Source organism: Phyllopteryx taeniolatus, chromosome 5 (genome assembly GCF_024500385.1).
Source record: "Phyllopteryx taeniolatus isolate TA_2022b chromosome 5, UOR_Ptae_1.2, whole genome shotgun sequence".
Classification (NCBI taxonomy): Eukaryota; Metazoa; Chordata; class Actinopteri; order Syngnathiformes; family Syngnathidae; genus Phyllopteryx; species Phyllopteryx taeniolatus.
In genome coordinates, this window is record NC_084506.1 from 11161425 (window position 1) to 11184420 (window position 22996).

The 22996-nt window shown below is 41.4% G+C and overlaps 1 protein-coding gene across 2 annotated transcripts in view; it reads left to right on the top strand.

The window, feature by feature from the left end:
• Positions 1 to 22996, top strand: part of necab2 (N-terminal EF-hand calcium binding protein 2) — a 198834-nt gene that overhangs the window by 81239 nt on the left and 94599 nt on the right. For both annotated transcript variants that reach the window (XM_061773637.1, XM_061773638.1), the window contains exons 3-5: positions 2389 to 2497; positions 4814 to 4839; positions 7430 to 7527. In XM_061773637.1, coding sequence (XP_061629621.1) covers positions 2389 to 2497; positions 4814 to 4839; positions 7430 to 7527 — 233 coding nt within the window. The remainder of the gene's footprint in view (positions 1 to 2388; positions 2498 to 4813; positions 4840 to 7429; positions 7528 to 22996) is intronic.

Consider the following 22996-nt stretch of genomic DNA (forward strand, 5'->3'; position numbering starts at 1 on the left):
AGTTTCTCAAGCCGCCTGGGAACCGCATTAACTGATTTCACAAGGAACTCTTGTGGGATGGAACACATAACTTCTCGTATTTGCCCTTCAAGTTCTTCCAAAATTGTTGGTTTGGTAGAATAGCCTTGCTCCTTTAATCATGGAACATACACAAAAAAATTGAGAAATAGATAGATAGATATTACAACAGGCGGCACGGTGGCCGACTGGTTAGAGCGTCAGCCTCACAGTTCTGAGGTGCGGGGTTCAATCCCCGTCCCCGCCTGTGTGGAGTTTGCATGTTCTCCCCGTGCCTGCGTGGGTTTTCTCCGGGCACTCCGGTTTCCTCCCACATCCCAAAAACATGCATTAATTGGAGACTCTAAATTGCCCGTAGGCATGACTGTGAGTGCGAATGGTTGTTAGTTTCTATGTGCCCTGCGATTGACTGGCAACCAGTTCAGGGTGTACCCCGCCTCCTGCCCGATGACAGCTGGGATAGGCTCCAGCACGCCCGCGACCCTAGTGAGGAGAAGCGGCTCAGAAAATGGATGGATGGATATTACAACATATGAATAAATTACAAGTATTTTAAAATAGGGAGTTACTTTTCAATCCCCCTGTATATAATAAAGATGGTACATATGGTACCAAGCCCCAAAGGTAACACTAGTATCATCGACTACTTCCTGTCCAACGACAAAGGAGTATTTAAGGATTGCACTGCCCTAAACAAATTTGACACTGGAAGTGACCACAGATTGGTTCGGGTCAAAGTGCAAATCAACTCCCAACTTGAACGAAAGAAAGTTCTAAAGAGCAAGCTTACCAATCCAAACTTAATTCAAGAAAGAAGCGATGCCGTTCAAATATGTTCGGCTAATCGCAGGAGCGCTGTAGCCCATCCCAGCTAACTTCAGGCGGGAGGCGCGGTACACCCTGAACTGGTCGCCAGCCAATCGCAGGGATGATGATGATGATGATTATTTATATATATATATATATATATATATATATATATAGGCATGGTGGACGACTGCTTAGCGCATCTGCGTCACAGTTCTGAGGACCGGGGTTCAAATCCCTGCCCTACCTGTGTGGCATATGCATGTTCTCCCCACGCCTGCGTGGGTTTTCTCCAGGTACTCCGGTTTCCTCCCACATCCCAATAACATGCATGGTAGGTTAATTGAAGACTTGCCCATAGGTGTGAATGCGAATGGTTGTTTGTTTATATGTGTCCTGTGAATGGCTGCCGACCAGTACAAGGTGTACCCTGCCTCTCGCCTGAAGTTAGCTGGGATGGGCTACAGCGCTCCCGCAACCCTTGTGAGGATAGGCGGCTCAGAAAATGGATGGATGGATAGAAAAAAACTTAACTGACTTGAGTGGCTTCCAGTTGGCTGACTACATATTCACTAAATACAATAGTTTCACATAACATTAACAGCAGGGGGGAATTTTTTTTAGTAGAAAACCACTCTGGGACTATGTTTTAGATTTTATAGAAGTTATAGCTATAGTAACAAAACAGTAATACTAAAGGCATTCCACCAGTTTATGTTTTTTGTGTTTTGTACACCAGCATTGATATTATAACACTGGATATTGTTAAGCAATGCAAAGATATTGCTGGGTCCCATTAAAGAATTACATTGTGCTACATTGATTCAAAGCCAAAAAGATTGAGAAAGATTGTAAAAGTGTAAACACTATCCAGGTTACGGTAGCACACAAAAAAGAAAAACAAAACAAAACATAAATTTCATAAATTGAGCACAAATCCAATACAAAGGGCCTCGAGGTTTTCAGACATAATCGACATTGTGTTCCTGCTGAGGTACTGACTCAGACAGGCAGAAGGAGTTTGGCTGGCTTGTACTGGACTGAAAGCCATGCTGGATTGATTTCATGGCAACATTGAAGACAGCAGTTGTGCTGCGTCTTTGTATGTGTATTTGGTAGGTAGGAGTAAATGTCAAGATTTCATTTAAAAAACGTAATTGTCTCAAAAGATTTAGCCCTGGCAAAGCACCAACAATCATTTCAGAGACAGTACATATTCCAAACAGTATCTTTTCTTCTGGCAAAGGGGAGCTTACCCGCCACTTATTTAGCTCAATTTTGATCAAAAACGTTGCTTTTACATGATGTTGATGGATTGGCACTTAACAGAGAGGTTTTAATTGAATGAAACTTGTATTATATTTGGTCTGTGGGAGGAGCAGGTCGATAGTTCTCACACAAGCACATGGAGAACACAAACTTCAGAAACACTCCAGTTGAGTGACACACAGTAGTAGTTTCCGTCAATATTTAATGTAGCCTATCCTGAGAATGCCTCCTGCTGATTCATAATGATTCATAGGGATGTGTGTGTGTTTTTGCGTGTGTGTGTGTCTCCTTCAGATGATGGTAAACTCTCTCTAGATGAGTTCCAGGCGTTCTTCTCTGATGGCACGCTGAACGAGGAAGAGCTGGAGAAATTGTTTCATACCATCGACTCAGATAACACTAGGTGAGCACAAATACTGCATGTCACAGTTACCTCACGTTCCAAATACCGAGCTGGGGTTTCCTTACACTGCACTACCCTAGCCTCGGTTTCCTCTTTTTCAGTACTTTATCACATTGTGATACAACACAGTTAAGCAGACATGCATTTTCTTAATGTGTCCTCAGGGTCCTAGAGTCAGTGCAATGAATGAATATTAACACAGAATCGTATTGAAAATTTCCTGACATTGTCGCTTATTTAAATCCATTGTTTTTTTTACTAATAGTCTATTAATTTATGAATCACACTGCATACATGGGATTTTTAAGACGCCAACAACATCAAATTAGTGTACAGTACTTCAGACAGATATGGAGCACTCGAACTGGTCAAAGATTTGGTCCTTGTCTCGTGTGAGGGCACTATTACTCTGATTTTAGTATAAATCATGAAGCATCTATATCTCTGTGTAATGCATGCAAATAGTTGTCCCTTATTTTTTGCCAAGCTTGTGTCCTTTACACTTGCTAAAAGCAGAGCAGACAGAGATATGTTTTCACCATTTCCTCTTCTTTTCCCACTGCTATTAATCAGTCAATCGCAGTTGCTCCTTGATTGGCTCTCTTTAAATATCAATATATGGACCTTTTGTATTGAGCCAATCAAGCACGTCTATTATACAATCAGGAGAGGTGCACTGACTGTAACCCATCTGCATGCTTGGAGCAGGTATATTATAAATCAGCTCCTTTGCGGTGGGTGCAAACAAGAAAGATTCGATTCATTTATTTTAGGTGTCCTTGACACCCACACATCAAGACTCGGCGTTCCCATGTAAAAGCTGTAAAGTTATTGATTTGCACGAGTAAAACCTGAAATGACAGTTTAAGCATTTCCTGAGACAGCATGAAGTTGATAGATGGAGTTGTTTGATGAAGAACACTGACTTTAACTGAGGCACCCTTCGACGCACCGCACCCTTCATCCATTTATCTATGTCATTTTTTCTTTGCGTCTGCCTCACAGTTCTGAAGACCAGGGTTCAATCCCCGGCCCCGTTTGTGTGGAGTTTGCATGTTCTCCCCCTGCTTGCATGGGTTTTTTCCGGGCACTCTGGTTTCCTCCCACATCCCAAAAACATGCATGCTAGGTTAATTGACAACTCTAAATTCCCTGTAGGTGTGAATGTGAGTGCGAATGGTTGTTTGTTTATGTGTGCCCTGCGATTGGCTGGCAACCAGTTCAGGGTGTACCCCGCCTCCTGCCTGATGATAGCTGGGATAGGCTCCAGCACGCCCGTGACCCTAGTGAGGAGAAGCGGCTCAAAAAATGGATGGATGGTTGGATTTGTTATAGTCATTAAGAAATTTCCACATTTCTAATAGTGTTCACCCAAATGACAAAAGCAACAACGCAATAGTGAGGCTGTGATGTGAAAACACCATTTTAACAATTATAGAATGCCGCTAGGAACGCTGGGAAATCCACTGACAGCAAGGCGGCACGATGACTGTCAACGACATCATCGTGAACACGTGGCGGCTCACTTCAGTGCTGTAAGATAAAAAAAAAACATTTTGTGGCATAATAGTGCTGTAAGATAAAAAAAAAAAAAAGTTGTATCTGTATTGTTGTTTACCAGTCTTGCCATAAACAACAAAACATGCAGGCATGTATGAAAAAGGATCATTAGCAATCCTCTGTCCACACTTTCATCCAGATTTGCCCCAACATCTGAAATGTACTTCCTCTTCCTCTCCACACTTTTTAGTATATTAGTAATTTTAGTTGTAGTCGTGATAGTAAGAATAAGAATAAGAAGTAGAATCTTGGTTGGATGTGGCAAATATGGAGTCCTGGTGCTTCACAGAGACTCTAGGCCTGGTTCAATTTGATGAGGCACATAATTACAATATTTACTTATACACATGGATTCATCCTCTGTGAAATAGCAATGCAAAAAGTAATTTTATTTTTGGAGCGTTCCATGGAATTTGTATTATTTGCTGAACAGTCATTCAGCAGCTGAACAGATGGTATCTTTCTTTCCAACTCCTCATCTGCCCCCATCATCAGTTACAATTTCTCCGTCTATGGCGCTGCTTTATTTCTTCTTTTTCATACTTCTGTATACATTCCTCCTCCTTGTTAATTGCTTCCATTCTTGCTCCGGCAAACACACAATGAATCAGACCTGAATTGTGCGTGTGTTTGTATTTGATATTGCATGCCAAATCCTTTTTCTGACCCGGCTATTGTACTTCTTTCCTTCCCTCCTTCCTTCTTTCCTTCTTACCTTTTCCAATGCTGCTCCTGCGATGTGCTGTGATGCGATAGTAATGTTGACACTAAGGAACTCTGTGGTAAGTGTAATTTGCGCACACACACCACGCACCCAAACCCACACACACAGTTATAGGTTTGATTGATTTATTGATTGATTGATTGATTGATTGATTGATTGATTGATTGATTGATTGGTTGATTGATTGATTGATTGAATTATTTATTTTGAACATGTAAGAAAGTGAAAAACAACACAACAGACAAGGTTTAAAAAAACTGAATTAAAGTTAAATTTTACATATTTGAAAAAGAGCAGGAAGAAGTCAAACTTATTTACTCCTACCCCTATCTCTACTTCCTTATAATCCTGTATATACAATATGTCATATCCGAGCTGATAAGGTAAGTAGTGTAGAATTTTTCATGATTTTGGGGTGGTCAGTGGCACTGGATCCCACTAGAATGGAGGCACTGCAATAGGACTACCTGTACTGATCAGTCGCAGAATCACATCTACATATCCAAAAACAATAAGAGCAAACTGTACCAAACAAACAATATCTAAAGTAGTTTTTTACTGGATGATCGTTCGTGTGGTATGTATCTTAAATCAGATCTTGACACAGAGAATAACATGGAGCAAACTAGCGGAATTTTTTGGCATAATACAAGTATTACTAATGGAGATGTTATGAATAGAAATATAATAACCCTTTTTATCAGAAATACATTTTCAATTACTGTGTTAAATTTTGTAACAAAAAGTAGTAGTAGTAGTAGTAGTAATAATAGTAGAATTTAGAATTTGCCCTAGGGCCAATTTACACTTTGTACTGCTGGTCATAAAACTCCCTTAGCCCTTGACATTGTTCAGACTTCTCAGTTCAAGCAACTTCTCCAGAAAATGAATACTTCACAGTGAGCACATTACTCCGTTAAAAAGAGATACGTGTTGTTGTTGGCGTAGTTTACGGCTGTCAGTAGCCTGTCGTGGTTGGCCAATAAACCTTGACACCCAATAAATCAGTGTTTGTTCGAATGCTATAACTCCCCACAAGAAAACCACTCTATAGTATATGGCATGTGTCAGCTCTTAGATGTGTGTAAAAGGAAAGAAAGGTGCAAAAGATACAAACTTTGTCTGACTTGGGCATTAACATTATTGTATTGCATATTAAAAAAGCAGAGGTCGCCTTCACTTGTTTTCATAATGAGCATCTCATTTTTTCAACAGTATCATGACAGTACTCTTCTTCAGGGTCTTCTCCTGTTTCTATGTTATTCTTTCAGCAACATGATGCCACTTTGGATACACGTGGACAAAATTGTTATTTCCCTTTTAGAGAAAACGACATGCAGGGTAAAGGGATTGGTCACAGCAATAACTTCAAAGGGACAATAGTAATAATAAATAAAAATGTGTTACAAATGATTATTATCATTGCTTTTTTTCTGTGCAACATAATCAGAGCTGCTAAGTTTTACAGAACATCCGTGTATTGTTACGGAAGTCACCGAAGGTTGACTCATTACAGCTGTAACACCGATTGTTCCCGATATTTGGGTGGAAAAAAATCCAGCGTCCGACATTACTGGCCAGTCGGTGCTGTGTCCACCCACTATGACAAAAATTTCATCAATGAATTTGATGAAATAAACACTATATTGTTTAAAAAAAAAAAAGAGGAAAACAAAAGCTGCTTGGGTGCATGGTATTTTATTACGCCCCCCTGACTGTCGAGTCATGGTGGCTAAAGTTCTATTTGTGTCCGGTGTCAACACATTTTAAGTCACAAATCATCGCCTCCATGTTAGCAAATAAACTACACTTCTTACCATGCTTCTCACGCGTATCGTTTACGTTATCACAAAGTGGGTAGGAAAAGATGGAAAAGCATGATGCCAATTGCTAAGCTATCGTATCATGAAGTCGTAAAACTCCGAAATCAGTGATTGGGTGATACAGTACTCTTGTCACATAGGTCTAGCTGGAACTATGTTATAGCAGAGACTAAACCAAGTTTAAACAAAAAAAAAAAAAAACAGGCTAATTAATACGCATCTGGGGTTACAGTATAAATGTAAAATAATTCACTGGCTCTGAACCGGAAGATGAATTAATGTCACTGGAGACGTCATCTGAGAACAGGGTAAGGTTAAAAGTATATTATTATTAATAAGTATTTGTAATATAACCTTTATTATTCCCATAATTGGAAAATTTCCCAAAAAATTATGATAATAGACTTGCTTTTTAATGTTTTTGTTTTTTTTAACCAAGGTTGAATTGGTAAAAGCAGATACCACAGATAATTTTGACGATGGCACGTTGAAATCTCATATACTTGAATTCAAGCTGCAACTGCGTCCACCATTACAAGGTTGATGCAATAAAAACATTAAAATAACAAATATTGAAGCCATAGTTTATTAACGGTTACGATTATAGAGTTGTGATTATGTTGTGAACCGTATGCATAATTTTTTTTATCCTATTACATATTAAACTGCAACAAATGTCCCACGGTAATATTCTTGATAAAATTTTCAAAATACGGAAATTCAGACAAATTTGGGCAAATTATTTTGGAAGTGAATTTCTATAGGTTGGCAGCTCTGCATAATTAATTAATGCTGTCTTTCATGGAAGGGTACTAATAATTTCAGACTACTTTGCCAAGCACATGGGGGACTACGAGGGAGTTCTGGCCTCATTGGAGACACTCAACCTTTCCATCCTCAAAGCCATGGACTTCACCAAAAAGGTAATACAAGTGGCTGATGCTTTCATAATGCTGAAATAGTTTGTTTCTTTGTTAATAACATGTTTTAATTCTATTGTCTTCTTTACAATTCTGTCTGTGGCTTAGCTCTGGGAAAATGCAAAGGAAAACACCCATCCAGCTGATTCAGAGTTTAACCATTCTGAGAGTCCACTGTAGAATGCTATAATCAGTCACATAAACACCAGAGTTCTGAAAGGTGTAAGAATACACTAAGATAAAACAGGACACATGACACACTATACAAAACCTCAAATCAATATAACACTAAGGAACTGCAAAGTGCCTTTTTCGGGATTTCCTTGACACATACAGGATGCCATGCTCCTCCTCAGAGAACATCCTCCCAACCTTGTGGTTCACACCTCTAATGGCAGTAAGACTAATGAACAACAAGTGTGTAGTTTAGGGCGAGAGGAGTCAGGCTTGCTTTTCCCATTGCCGCTGTAGGGTGCACTTCTCACGTTGTGTGTTGGCTTGCTGCTGGGACTCAGATATAATGACATGCATTCACAATGTGGACTACTGGAATATATCAAGATATCAATTTTGTCTCTCGAGATGACAACCCTTTTCTCGGGCTACTCGTTAATATTCTCTCCTGTATATGTGCGTGCCTGTGTGTGTAGATTTTGTGCTGCTCACGCCTGTTTGTGTTTGGATGCATGCTGTGGTGTAGCCTAGAGCACAAAGATTAAGACAGAGCTGGTGGATAGAGATATAAAGACATACAGAGCAGGTCCAAGACAATGGCCACTGTATCTCACACCCAAATACACACACATACACACACACACACACAGACCAAAGGACACACAATTATAACATCAACTGGATATGGGAGGTTGCTGTGGCCCAGCTGCTATATATAGCTCATGGGAAAAACTAGGATAACTGATCTCCATGCACATACACACACAACACACACACACGTGCGCTCGACCTGAGGAGGCCAAAGTATCGCTGACATATTTAGTTCTAAACTTTCATTTGCAAACATCTCCTTTTCATTCTTTGTTTATCTTCCACTGATTGCAGCACTGGTCTACCAATCGGTCAAATTGACATCTTGCTCAGTTATATTGTTGTTAAATCGAGCCATCACATTATCATGGTGGAGGGGTTTGTGTATCCCAATGATCCTAGGAGCTAAGTTGTCTGAGGCTCTATGCCTCTGGCGGGGTCACCCATGGCAAAGAGGTCCTAGGTGGGGGACCAGACAAAGCACAGCTCCAAAGACCCCTATGATGTATAAAAATACAGGAAGAAGTTTTCCCTTGCCCGGATGCATGTCACCGGGACCACCCTCTGGACCCAGCCTGGAGGTGGGGCTCGAAGGCGAGCACCTGGTGGCCGGGCCTGCACCCATTGGGTGAGTCGAATCTCAGATTCAGGTAGAAGCTGTGTGGTTTTTGTCCTGGCCGTAGAACAGTGGACCAGCTTTACACCCTTGCCAGGGTCCTCGAGGGTGCATGTTAGTTCGCCCAACCAGTCATGTGTTTTATGGACTTGGAGAAGGCGTTCCACCGTGTCCCTCGGGGAGTCCTGTGGGGGGTACTTCGGGAGTATGGGGTACCGAACCCCCTGATCTGGGCTGTTCGGTCCCTGTATGACCAGTGTCAGCGTTTGGTCCGCATTGCCGGCAGTAAGTCAGATTTGTTTCCGGTGAGAGTTGGACTCGCCTAAGGCTGCCCTTTGTCACCGATTCTGTTCATATGTTTTATGGGCAGAATTCCTAGGTGCATCTGAGGCGTAGAGGAGGTTTGGTGGCCTCAGTATTGCATCTCTGCTTTTTGCAGATGATGTGGTTCTATAATAAATAAAATGACATTGTAGTTTATCAGTAGCTGCTTTGAGCTGAGAGGCAGGACTGGTATTATTCAGAACATTTTTCCAATCAGATAAATTAGTGAATTGTGAAATTTATTTTTGCTGATCTACAGCCTTGAAAAACTCAAAGTCCAGACAGAACTGTGACAAAAAAAAGCATTATACAGTCCAGAGGAAACATAGTTTGTCTCAATCCGCATGCTGTAAGAATTGTATCCGACTGACTTCCAACTGACAGTCACGTAAATGTTCTTCTCAGTGATACAAATACAAAACTCTATATAAAGCAACTCAATGGAGAATTGTTTGTTTTAGTGTAGTTGTGTTTGTTTTTGTTTGTTATTGCGACAAAATCCATGAAATATTGAACACAATCTCCAAATTGAGACAGATGTGAGGAGATGGTGCGGTGGTATGTTGTATTAGTTTGAGCAAAGTCTGCCGACTGTGCCTTAGCCTCTTAAGAGTCTAGTGGGTGGATTGAAGGAATAAATATGAATACTTGGAAAAAATATTGTGGCCGACTGGTTAGCACATCTGCCTCAAAGTTCTGAGGTTGCGAGTTCAAATCTGGCCTTGCATTGTATGGAGCTTGCATGTTCTCCCCGTGTCTGCGTGGGTTTTCTCCATGTACTCCGATTTCCTCCCACATCCCAAAAACATGCGTGGTAGGTTAATTGAAAACTCTAAATTGGTGTGAATGTGAGTGTGTATGGTTCTTTGTTTGTATGTGTCCTGCGATTGGCTGGCGACCAGTTCAGGGTGTACCCTGCCTTTTGCCCAGAGGCAGCTGGGATAGGTTTCAGCCTGCCTGTGACCCTAGTGAGGATAAGCGGTATACAAATTGGATGGACGGATGGAGAGAAAAGAGTGGAACTAGAAGGAGGTCGCTGTGTAGTTAACTACTGTGAAGGGTTAAAAGCAGAGGTCATTGTGTGAATATGCATGAACTGCCTTCTTCTTCTTCTTCTTCTGCGGTGGTGTGTTCAGGGAAGTGCAAGGGAGGTTTAGACAAGCAAATTTGTATACGTATGAAAATACTTGTTTTCTCACATTGTGATTATTGTATCTCATGGTGTAGGCTTTTGGTGTGTAAGCAAAGCTTTGTCTTATTTTCATACGTTTTGCCTGTGCCTCGTGGCAAGGATGGCGCCACCTGAGACACTACCGTCTCTGGGGCATGGCATGCGGATTGTGCCAAAGCCCAGCTTCACAGTGGAGCAAGTGCTGTAGGCTGTTGGTAAACAGGTGAAGTATATGCATATCTCATGTGCATCCCGCATGAATAAAGTGGTGGTCGTGTTTTTTAAACAGCAAAAACATGTCACGGAACTTATAGCGAATTGATTAATTCTAAATGACGAGTTTATCCCAGTTTCCCCGCTGGCCGTACCGTCAACACCGATCACTGTGTCGGGCGTCCCCCCGTTCATCCCGAACGAGGCACTGGAACGGGAGCTGAAGCGTATTGGTAAGTTTGCTAGCGGTTTTCGTAAAGTTGGGCTAGGATGTAGGGATGAAAAACTGAAGCATGTTCAGTCACTTAGACGACAGGTTTTCACGTTCTTAGAATCTCCGACTCAGACGTTAGGTCTTTTTTTCCATGTTCGCCATGAGGAGGAAATGTACCGTATATTCCGGACTATAAATCACTCTGGAGTCTAAACCAAAAAATGCATAATAAAGAAGGAAAAAACATATAATTCGCACTGGAGTATAAGTCGCATTTTTGGGCGGAAATTCATTTGATAAAATCCAACACCAAGAACAGACATTTCATCTTGAAAGGCAATTTAAAATAAAAGTAGAATAGAGAACAACAGGCTGAATAGGTGTACAGTATGCTAACGCAACTCATTCAGCTAATGTTACATGATGCATAAACACGCCGGGAATGTTAACGTAACTTATGAACAGTTATTCAGATAACTATAGCATAAAGAAGATGCTAACAAGTTTACCAAACCAACAGTGTCACTCCAAATCATATATAATAATGTGTTAATAATTTCACATATAAGTCGCTCCGGAATATAAGTCGCACGCCCAGCCAAACTATGAAAAAAACTGCGATTTATAGTCCGAAAAATACGGTATATGATGTATGCGAGCTCGGGAAGCATTAAATGCTTTGAGTGTGAAGATGTTGGACCTAGACGGGTGGCGTGCCTGCATATAAATGCTACAGTGAGACGTGCTGCTGCTGATAGCCACGAAGATCGCGCCCAGACAGCTCCGGTCGTGGAAGCCGGGGTCGCTGACGTTGAGGAGCGGACTGCTGAGCCTAACCCCATTGGGGTGGGCTCTACGTGTGTGAATGCCTTCTCTAAGCTGGAGGTATCCTCTGCTGAAAGCCGTGGATTGGTGGAGGCGAAAGTAGAGGAAAGACGTGCCATTATTGAGAATGTTGAACGTAAGAATGACATGCAAATTACAGAATAGCATAGTATTGCAGATGGAAATGGCGTAGACTAGTGATGTGAGACAGCAGCTGAAGGCTGCTGGCAATGTAAACACATATGATCTCTGCATAACAGAGCAGGCTCGGCATGTTGATGGTAGCCAGGGAGGATTGTTTAATTTTGTTAATGTACAACCCCAATTCCAATGAAGTTGGGACGTTGTGTTAAACAATTAAAAACGGAATACAATGATTTGCAGAACATGTTCAACCTATATTTAATTGAATACACTACAAAGACAAGATATTTAATGTTCAAACTGATAAACTTGATTGTTTTTAGCAAATAATCATTAACTTGGAATTTTATGGCTGCAACACGTTCCAAAAAAGCTGGGACAGGTGGCAAAAAAGACTGAGAAAGTTGAGGAATGCTCATCAAACACCTGTTTGGAACATCCCACAGGTGAACAGGCTAATTGGGAACAGGTGGGTGCCATGATTAGGTATAAAAGGAGCTTCCCTGAATTGCTCAGTCATTCACAAGCAACGATGGGGCGAGGTTCACCTCTTTGTGAACCAGTGCGTGAGAAAATAGTCGAGATACAATGTTCCTTAACGTACAATTGCAAGGAATTTAGGGATTTTATGATCTACGGTCCATGATATCATCAAAAGGTTCAGAGAATCTGCAGAAATCATTGCATGGAAGCGGCAAGGCCGAAAACCAACATTGAATGCCCGTGACCTTTGATCCCTCAGGCGGCACTGCATCAAAAACCGACATATATGTGTAAAGGATATCACCACATGGGCTCAGGAACACTTCAGAAAACCAATGTCAGTAAATACAGTTCGGCGCTACATCCGTAAGTGCAACTTAAAACTCTACTATGCAAAGCAAAATCCATTTATCAGCAACACCCAGAAACGCCGCCGGCATCTCTGGGCCCGAGCTCATCTAAGATGGACTGATGCAAAGTGGAAAAGTGTTCTGTGGTCCGACGAATCCAAATTTCAAAACGTTCGGGGAAATTGTGGACGTCGTGTCCTCCGGGCCAAAGAGGAAAAGAACCATCCGGACTGTTATGGACGCAAAGTTCAAAAGCCAGCATCTGTGATGGTATGTGGCTGTGTTAGTGCCAATGGCATGGGTAACTTACACGTCTGTGAAGGCACCATTAATGCTGAAAGGTACATACAGGTTTTGGAGAAACATATTCTGCCATCCAAGCATTGATATTGTAATTGGTGCAGACCAGTCGTACTGCGTCCCTCGCAGATCCAATTTATTTTTAATGAGAGACATTTTTTTATGTGTGCAAGGCCTACGGTGTTGATGTAGACATCATTTCTACTGATCAAGAAAGAGCATTTGATCCTTTGGACCATTCTTTTTTATTTTCCACATTGCTAGCATTCGGAGTTGGGGAGCTTTTTCTATCATGGGTGAAGCTGTTGCACAGGCGTGCATGCTGTGTAGATAAGGTTGGGGGAGGACTGAGCCGACCAGTAATGGTCAGGAAAGGGATTAGGCAAGGCTGCCCTAACTCGGTCTTCTGTACAGTTTTGCTATCGAGCCTCTCCATTTAGACTTTAGAAGGTCTGTGTCTCCCACAGATGACTTATAGCCCCTCCGCCATAGTCGTGCCATCTTATGCTGATGACATTAATGTAATGGTCCGGGGACATGGGGACATAGAGGCACTGAGATAAACTCTAACACTGTATGAAAAGGCCTCCTTAGCCAAGTTAAATTGGGGAAGAAGGTGAAGCATGTTGGGTAGGTAATCTAACACACAAGACTGAGTATGGTCTTCCTGGTGGCCTTACATGGGGAAATAGTGGTTTGAAGATTCTGGGGATTTATCTGGGTGATGACAAGGTGGTTGCTAAGAATTGGGAAGGAGTGCTGGGAAAAGTGCAGGCTAAGTTGTCTAGATGGAAATGGTTGCTACCACAGCTGCCCTACAGGGGAAGAAATCTGATTTTAAACAATTTCGTCACCTCTCTTCTGTGGCACAGACTTCAGGTGTTAACACCCCTACCAGGGCTGATTAAACAGTTGTAGAAGCTGCTGGTGGACTTCTTCTGGTCTGGTCAACACTGGATGAGAGCGTCGGTCCTGTATCTCCCTGTGATGGAAGGTGGGCAGGGCCTCATAGACATTGCCTCCAGGATGGCTCCTTTTCGTTTACAGGAAGCACAGCAGCAGTTGTGCAAAGATTCTCTCTGCTGGTCAGCAGTCACTCGTATTCTACTTCAGAAGGCTGGACGGCTGGGTTACGACAAACATCTGTTCCTGTTGTCCTCTGCCTACAGTCTAGAGGGACAGTCATCTTTGTACAGTTCTGTCTTTGATGCTTGGGAGATTTTGAACTTTACTCGAGCTTCTGCAGCGCCTGGATTGTGGTTGTTTGAAGAGCCACTATTCGATAATGCTTTTCTACCTGTGAGTGCTTTTTTGTCTGACACTATAAGAAGCACTTTCAGGGCGGCAGGGATTGCAAAGTTGGGACACCTTACGAAGACATTACCAGAGACACTGGCTTAGTGGACTGGTGTCCATTCCAACCGAGTTCTAAATGGTCTGGTGAAGGAGGTGTGGCTGTCGCTGTCAGCAAAACACCAGGACTTTGGAGTGAGGGGGCTGAGTACATCTTTCCTCCTCTTTGCGTGAGTCCTGCTGTGGGGGAATGGAGAGAGCAGAGTGGAACCTTACTGTCCCTGAAAACTCCACAACTTGGGAACATAAGATCTTGTTGTGGAAAGCAGCTGCATGGGAGTTGTGTAAAGGTGCTGAACAATGGATCACTCTCTGGAGTAAGAGTCGAGGTGGACAGAGGTGTTTGGTTCAGAATTTTCCCCAAAAGGTAGCTGGTGGGTCCTGTATAAGCCTCCTGTTGAAAAACAGATGGGTGACATCCAATGGAGGATTATACATGGAATAATAGCTACGAACAGATACAGAGCTCACTTTGACCCTGGCACTGGGGAAAGTTGTCCATTTTGTTTACAGGCAGAGACGTTGGACCACTGAGTGCTTCTATGTCCCCGGTTGGCTGGTCTTTTTAAAATACTAAATAAATAAAAAAGGAGTGGGTGGGGGCTTTGGGAGAGGTTTCCTCTTTCCCGCTTTTTATTTTGGACCAACTTATTCCAGACAAAGAATGAAAACTGTGGTGTTAATTAATTTTATGTTCGCTAGTGCAAAATTGGCTATATTGGAAAAGCAGGAAAAATAAGATGGTTGGAGCTACTTGGACTGATCCACTTCGCTGTCTGAGAGGATTGGCGTCAGCCCGTCTAAGGGTGGAGCACACCTTTTATTCTGAATGCATTTGTGGATATTGTGGTGATGTTTTGTGCTTAGTAGGTGAATATGGATCACTGGTGCTGAATTTATTTTTTTTCTTTCTGTGTATGTGAGTGACAATTTTCATTTTCCATCCATCCATCCATTTTCTGAGCCATTTCTCCTCACTAGGGTCGCGGGCGTGCTGGAGCCTATCCCAGCTATCATCGGGCAGGAGGCGGGGTACACCCTGAACTGGTTGCCAGCCAATCACAGGGCACATACAAACAAACAACCATTCACACTCACATTCACACCTACGGGCAATTTAGAGTCTCCAATTAATGCATGTTTTTGGGATGTGGGAGGAAACCGGAGTGCCCGGAGAAAACCCACGCAGGCACGGGGAGAACATGCAAACTCCACACAGGCGGGGCCGGTGATTGAACCCGGGTCCTCAGAACTGTGAGGCTGACGCTCTAACAAGTCGTCCATGAACACGTAATCCTTTTTTTTAATTTACTTGCTCTTATTTTGAAATTCACAGCCCTACTTTTATTTAGTAAATTAGGAAACACATAGTTGTGCTCATATGTTTGATTACCCAGGCAGAATTTGTAAGATTGGTTAAATTCTTGAAAGAAAACATGAAGGACCAGGTTTTATTTTAATGGGATTCAAAAAATACTGTAAATTAATCCATCATAATACTGTAAATTAATATCCAGAAAATACTGTATTTTGTAAGATTGCTGATTACAGCAACATAATGTAGAAATTGGGTTTTATGTAGTATTTTACAGGATCACTGCTGCCAGTAAAATACTGTAATTTTTGGTGATGAATAATATACTGTATTTTTTTACATTACAAAATGACTATTTACAGCATTTTGACTATTTTTTTGTCATTTATCTTATCATCATGTTATTATTATTGATAATAATAATTCTATATGTTTCACATCACATTATTATTATATACATAATGTAGAAAAATAATAATAATTATATGTTTCACATCACATTATTATTATTATTATTGTTGTTGTTATTATTATCACCACTACCATCATCATCATCAATTATAAAGACAAAAGAAAAGTAATTCATTTTCAAACTTTTTTTATTGCAAGACAAACAGCGTTGGACAAGCTTAACACTAATGGCTTTAAAAACTGTAAACTCAAAAAAAAAAAAAACAAAGAACCACAACGTATGTGTTTGGGCTTATGCGTAAAATCACACAAAGACCCATTTGACATCACCAAGCTTCTTGATGAGTGTACAGACGAGGACAAACCATTCCTGCTTTGTTTCGTACCGTCCTGCCACTCTTCTTGCTTGGTGTTTGTTATTCCTAGCTTTGGTTCCCCTCTCTGGATTTATGTCAAAGCAGCTTCTAGAAAAACAAAGTAAAATAACAACAAAAATCAGTCTTTCAGGTGACAATCTATTAATACAGTATATACATTGACAGGCCATGATGTAAACAGTGGGCCGTTTTTAGCCCGGCTGACTGGCAGAATTTTGTTTAAATATGTCTAACAGTTTGAGGGGTAACATTAAATATATGCCAAAAAAGGCCAGTCAACATGCATTTAATAACACATTACATTTTTGGCTGGCCAATGCCAAGAGTTAATGTTGACAGTTGGTCTGTTATGTACTGTACTCACTCCCTAGGGACAACAACCGCCCACAGTTAACCTCATGATGGCCTGTCAACGAGTAACAGAGCCAATTATGTTTTGTTAAATTCTGAGGCTTTCACCGCCATGCCAAGGTTGTTTATAAAAAATAAAAAATAAAAATCTACTTTCCACTGTAATTGTTTGTGTGACATCAGTTTAAGCAGACTCTGTTTATTTTTGTGATTTCGATGAAGATCAGACCACATTTTCCTTCGGGTTCATTTACTTTTTCTTAACATAAAACATAGACGTGAAAACCAGAACAAATTTATTTTTCCCTCAGATTTATTGTTTTGACAGTTTCTAATGGCTTCAGTAAAAAATAAACTGCAGAAAAACGGGTGTCCTGCCAGATTGAAGTTAAAATCTTCTTTTAATCTTACCTTTCCTCTTTTATTTTGCTTTGTTTTACTGTGCTATGTGCAGCCAGGTTGGCATTGCAGATGATAATCTGTTCTCAATCAATCTGTATGAATAAAGGTTAAAAAAAAATCTTTGCATGCCCAGTTACACAGTAGTAAGTACTGTAAATTCCAAACACTACTCATTTGATTTTCATCAATTCATTTTACTTTTACATACATTATATTTTAACATATATGCAATTGTTTCCCGGGTCCTCATTATCATACAGGAAGATAAGTATATAACACTCTGAGCTGCTCTGTTAGGTTTTATAGTTACCGTAAAATCTGTTTTCATTTCCATTAGCATGTCTATGGATTTTTTTCATTACTGTATGTTAGCAATAAAGTAGCTGTTGTTTTGTTTAACGTATCAAGTTTTACAGTAATCTACAACTGGGAGGACAAACAACTTAAAGCAAGCTCATTTGGAGAATGGTTCGCTATCTGTCAAACGGCTCACAACCTTTCAGAGAGAAAAACAAATGGTACTAAAAAGACACTTTTAAGGCAATATATCGCAGTTTGTTGCAAGACCTGCAATGTGACTATTGCGCACATGTACATTGTGATGGTAACTCGAGAAATTACGGTATATGTGGAAAAGTTATTACCTATGGATGAATTCCAGCGTGCAAGCTGCACCTTGCCTAAACTGAAGATTAAAGTTGTAGTAGGAGAACAGCATAGCCAGCCCATCCAAAAACGACTTCCCTCACACAGTTGCTCATTCTCTGTGGTGACTTGTGGGAGTCATTGGGCCTGGGAAAAAAATATGACAAATTAGAAAAGTAACAATATAAATGTAAAAAAAAATAATAATACGACTGGTTAGCATGTCTGCCTCACAGTTCTGAGGACACAGGATCAAATCCGGCCTCGTCTTTTTGGAGTTTGCATGTTCTCCCCGTGCCCGCATGGATTTTCTCCAGGTACTCCGGTTTTCTCCCACATCCACAAAACATGCAAGGTAGGTTAATTGAAGACACTAAATTGCCCATAGGTGTGAATGTGAGCGTGAATGGTTGTTTTGTTTATATGTGCCCTGCGATTGGCTGGCGACCAGTTCAGGGTGTACCCCACCTCTCGCTCAGAGTCAGCTGGGATAGGCTCCAGCACGCCCGCGACCGTAGTGAGGATAAGCGGTACGGAAAATGAATGAATGAATGGCTCCCAGATAGCACCAAACATGTCTCTCTCGCTGCAGACCAAACCTTATCACAGGAGTTTGACATTATTAAGCCTCGAAGTGGATATAACACAAAATGTAATTTTACACACATTAGCGAGAAAAAAAATGTGGCTTAAATTACTTCCAGACACCCAACTGGCAAGTCATATTGAGGTGGCAGACGTCGAGGTAAAGTTGTCCAAATTGCTGGCTGGCAGGAAAATTTTTCTTTGCGGGGGAGGAAAACGATGATGGCTATCGGTACATTTTCCCCTCTCTTTTCTGTCCTTCTTCCCATGATGCAATGCAGTTTACAGTACTATATAGTACTTCATAATAAAAACTATCTGGTCCAATTTTAAAGCAAATGCTTCCAATTTTACAGCAAAGGCTTACAGTGTATAATTCATTTTCTTGTAGTATCACATGTTACAGTAACCAGTATGTGTACTTCACTATTCAGTGAGTACTCTAATTAGAACAGTCTATCTGTGAAGCCTTTGAATAGAAAGTGCAATATCGACAATGATTACCCATACAGCCACTGATACTGTCTTTGTGACCATCACTTATTAGAATTCCCATTGTGCTTTCAGAAGGACAGGCAACACGCTAATAACAATGTAAATGTATGTATTTCTTTATGCGGTATTAATTATTTTGATGTCAAGGTATCATTCAGCAGATGTGGCCTTGTTGCCTGAGGTTAAATTAATGAAGGTAACGCAGACCAGATAATCATAAATTAATTAGTATTACTCGTGAATTAAAATAATAATCAGATTAGTGCGGATATTATGATACTATGCATAATTCCAATTATTCATAAAGAAACTGCCACTAAATATACTACAACACATATCCAGTATTGATATATAAAATGTTAAAAGTAAAATAAATGTACAATTTGTTTTATGGCTGTGAATGGTGGTATTTGTGGATAGCATTGCCTCACAGTCAAGAATGCAACCCTATGGGGGGCAGATGAAGCCAGTGTAAACTGTAGGCCGGATAAATGCAGAGGGTTGTGTCTGGGAGGCCATCTGTCTTATAACTTTGCCTAACAAATATGAGCATTCATCCAAAAAATTCCATACAGGATCAGTTATGGCCCGAGTTAACAACTTCCGCCACCGCCGCCCTGTAGGTTAACAGGGACTATTGACGAACAAGAGGCAGAAAGCGGGTTCTTAGGCAGAAAGAGAAGAGGAAAGCAGAGAGCCTGGAACTGAATGTGGGGACTTTGAATATTGGGACTATGACAGGAAATGCTAGGGAGTTGGTTGACATGAGGCGGCACGGTGGCCGACTGGTTAGAGCGTCAGCCTCACAGTTCTGAGGAGCGGGGTTCAATCCCCGGTCCCGCCTGTGTGGAGTTTGCATGTTCTCCCCGTGCCTGCGTGGGTTTTCTCCGGGCACTCCGGTTTCCTCCCACATCCCAAAAACATGCATTAATTGGGGACTCTAAATTGCCCGTAGGTGTGAATGTGAGTGCGAATGTTGTTTGTTTGTATGTGCCCTGCGATTGGCTGGCAACCAGTTCAGGGTGTACCCCGCCTCCTGCCCGATGATAGCTGGGATAGGCTCCAGCACTCCCGCGACCCTAGTGAGGAGAAGCGGCTCAGAAAATGGATGGATGGATGGATGGTTGACATGATGATTAGGAGAATGTTAGCTTTATTGTGTGTCCAGGAGAGCAGGTTGAAAGGCACTATTCCTGAAAGTTTAGGGGCTGGGTTCAAATTATTTTACCATGGTGTAGATGGAAAGAGAATTGGAGTACGGATTATTTTAAAGGAACAGTTAGCTAGGAATGTCTTGGAAGTGAAAACTGTCAGGTTGAACGATGAGGCTGAAAATTGAAATTGAGGGTGTTATTTTTAATGTAATTAGTGGTTATGCCCCACAGGTTAGATGTGAAGGAGGAATGAAAGAGAAATTTTGTAAGGAGCTAGACGAATATTATTTTTTCATTTATCTGTGGCACCCAAAATCACGATCACGATTAAAATTTGGTTCATTGTGCAGCCTTAGTCAAGGGCGTATGAGGGCAGCAGAACAGTGGTGAGGTGTGCTGTAGGTATGACAGAGGAGTTTAAAGGTGGAGGTGGGACTGTATCATGGATCAGCCCTGAGCCCCTTCCTGTTGGCAGTGGTGATGGATAGGCTGTCAGATGAGGTTAGATTGGAATCCACACGGACCATGATGCTCGCAAATGACATTGTGATCTCCATGAAAGCAGGGAGCAGGTGGAGGAACAGTTAGAAAGGTGGAGGCATGCACTGGAAAGGAGAGGAATGAAGATTAGCTGAAGTAAAACAGAATATACTGTATGTGTACCTCAGCTTTGTCCATTCTGCGGTGAGTTTCGAATATTCTCTGAATGTGAGGTTAAATGGTTTAACCCAGGTATGATGATTGTGAATGTGAATGGCTGTCTTTCTGTCCCCTGTGATTGGCTGGCAACCAGACCATGATGTACTCTGCCTTTTAGCTCACCCGTGATCCTGAGCATGTTTCCACAATAGATGGATGGGTGTGTGTTAAACATTTTAGGAGAGTTCATAATGTATTTCATAACATTTGGTTTAAAATGGACCCAAAAGAATCGACATGGGGCGATTGTGGGGTTTCGGGGCGCCTCGGTGGGGCCGGTGGACGTGTTCCGTCTGCCGGACTGCTCTCGGGTGGACTCCTGGGCCCGACCACGCCTCTTGATTGATTGGGTGGGGTCCTCAGCCTCCGCAGTGCAGGCACAGCAATTACAAGACACTTCTGTCAGTCATTGTGTATGTGAATGAGTGTCAATTCACTTGAGTATGTCCGCAGGCAAACACACTGGATGTGGGGCCACTCACCTATTGCGACAAATAACTCATGAATATGCGAATTGCTTGGGTATCCCCTCACTCACACTCTGGTCCTATGGACGTTTACATTTACATAACCACTCCCACCATACTTAAGTTGTACAGCCGGTTTCACGACCCTTGTCCTGCATGCTTCCTCTCCTCTCCTTGTCCTGTCCTATCTTGTCCTGTCCTTCCCTCACAAGGTGTACCACTACTGCCCCATGCAACACCCATACCTAATGTGTCATTGTTCTAGGTATATAAGGATTTACTTTTTTCATCTTAGTTAGTGCTTTGTCTTTTGTCTTCTTTTCTCACTCCCCTCGAGAAACCTGTTTGACTGATCGACTCGGATTCTCAATAAAGAAACCACAGCCACAGCGGCAGCTTAAAAACTCCACTGTGACACAGTAAAACTGTTCTGGCATAAAAGGGATACAGATCCTCCTTTCTGCTTGACCTAACAGGCAAACAGGACAAGAAAATAAATAAATTTTATTACCTCAGCAACCTGGCGCATCTTGTGGGGCAGTATCCCGGCTTTGTACTTTTTGACTACAAAAAAAAAGATGTAAACATCTAATAGGATGTAGTGGCACACTTAATAAAGATGTAAAAGAAGATGATGTGGCACAATGATGTGCTTTTTTAAATTCAGTTTTGTTCTTGTTATAATGAGTTATGCATACAGCTATGTGACAAATTGCTCTCACAAGTAGATGTTCTGCTCTTGTATCCTGTGCTGTTGTATAGCTGTTTGAGGGAAAAAAGACCCATTAGTTCTTCAACACAGCTGATAAAACATGATTTATAGAAACTTCTTACAGCAGGATGTAAACTATGAAACATTTCCTCCTTAGTGTGACAGATTGCCACTATACTGTAGTCATTTTAATGTAGTGTATATGCATCACTGAGCGCACCCATTCCCAAGACAGAGGACAACTCTAGTATAAATAAAAAAAATCTTAGAATTATGAGTAAAGACAAAAGTTTGACAGTGAATTCATTTGTTAGAGAAATACTTTGAAAACACTTGTTCATGTTCCTTTTAATGCCAGGACTTTCTCACCCTTCCAAAACGTCAAACTCATGAAGAAATACATTGTCTACCAAGATAAAGCAAGAGCATCAACCTCTTTCTTTTATGATACTATTTACAGTATGTCAGAGGTTGTTCTGGAAAAAAATTTAATTGGCTCTGTAGAAAGTGGATTTAAGTAAAAGTGTGTGTGTACTGTTTGTGTATGTGCAACAATTCATTAAATCTTCTGTCTTGAATAAATGCTTCCTTTTATGAGACATTCTCATTAGCATTATATTTTCCTTTTTTTCCCTGAGCTTCAACATGTACGCACACACACATACCACACATACACGCCACCCTGTCATCTTGTTAAACATATCTTTTTTTTTTAAATCTGTTCCGGAAATTGTAAAGATTCATCCTTCAGATAGTCTTCCTTCTCACTTCCTTTTTATCATCTTTTCCACTTCTATCTCTACTCCATTGTCTGCCAGCAGCTCAACCTCACGCACTTCATCCTAGCTTTCGTCCTGAGGATTACGGTGAAATAGATCACGGTGAGGGAGCGTTTCAGTATACAGTAAAGTGAGCACGATGAGCAGAGGACAATCAATGGAGGAGAAAGGAAAGAGGAGCGGGGTTTATTTGTGGCAAAGTTGAAGTAAAGACGGGAAGGGAAACAGTGCATGCAATGAATCTATTGTGCGTTAAATATCTCAGTCGCTAGTGGTCATTGGTGTTACGGTTTCTCTTGCTGTCATCCCAAATTCAAAAGCG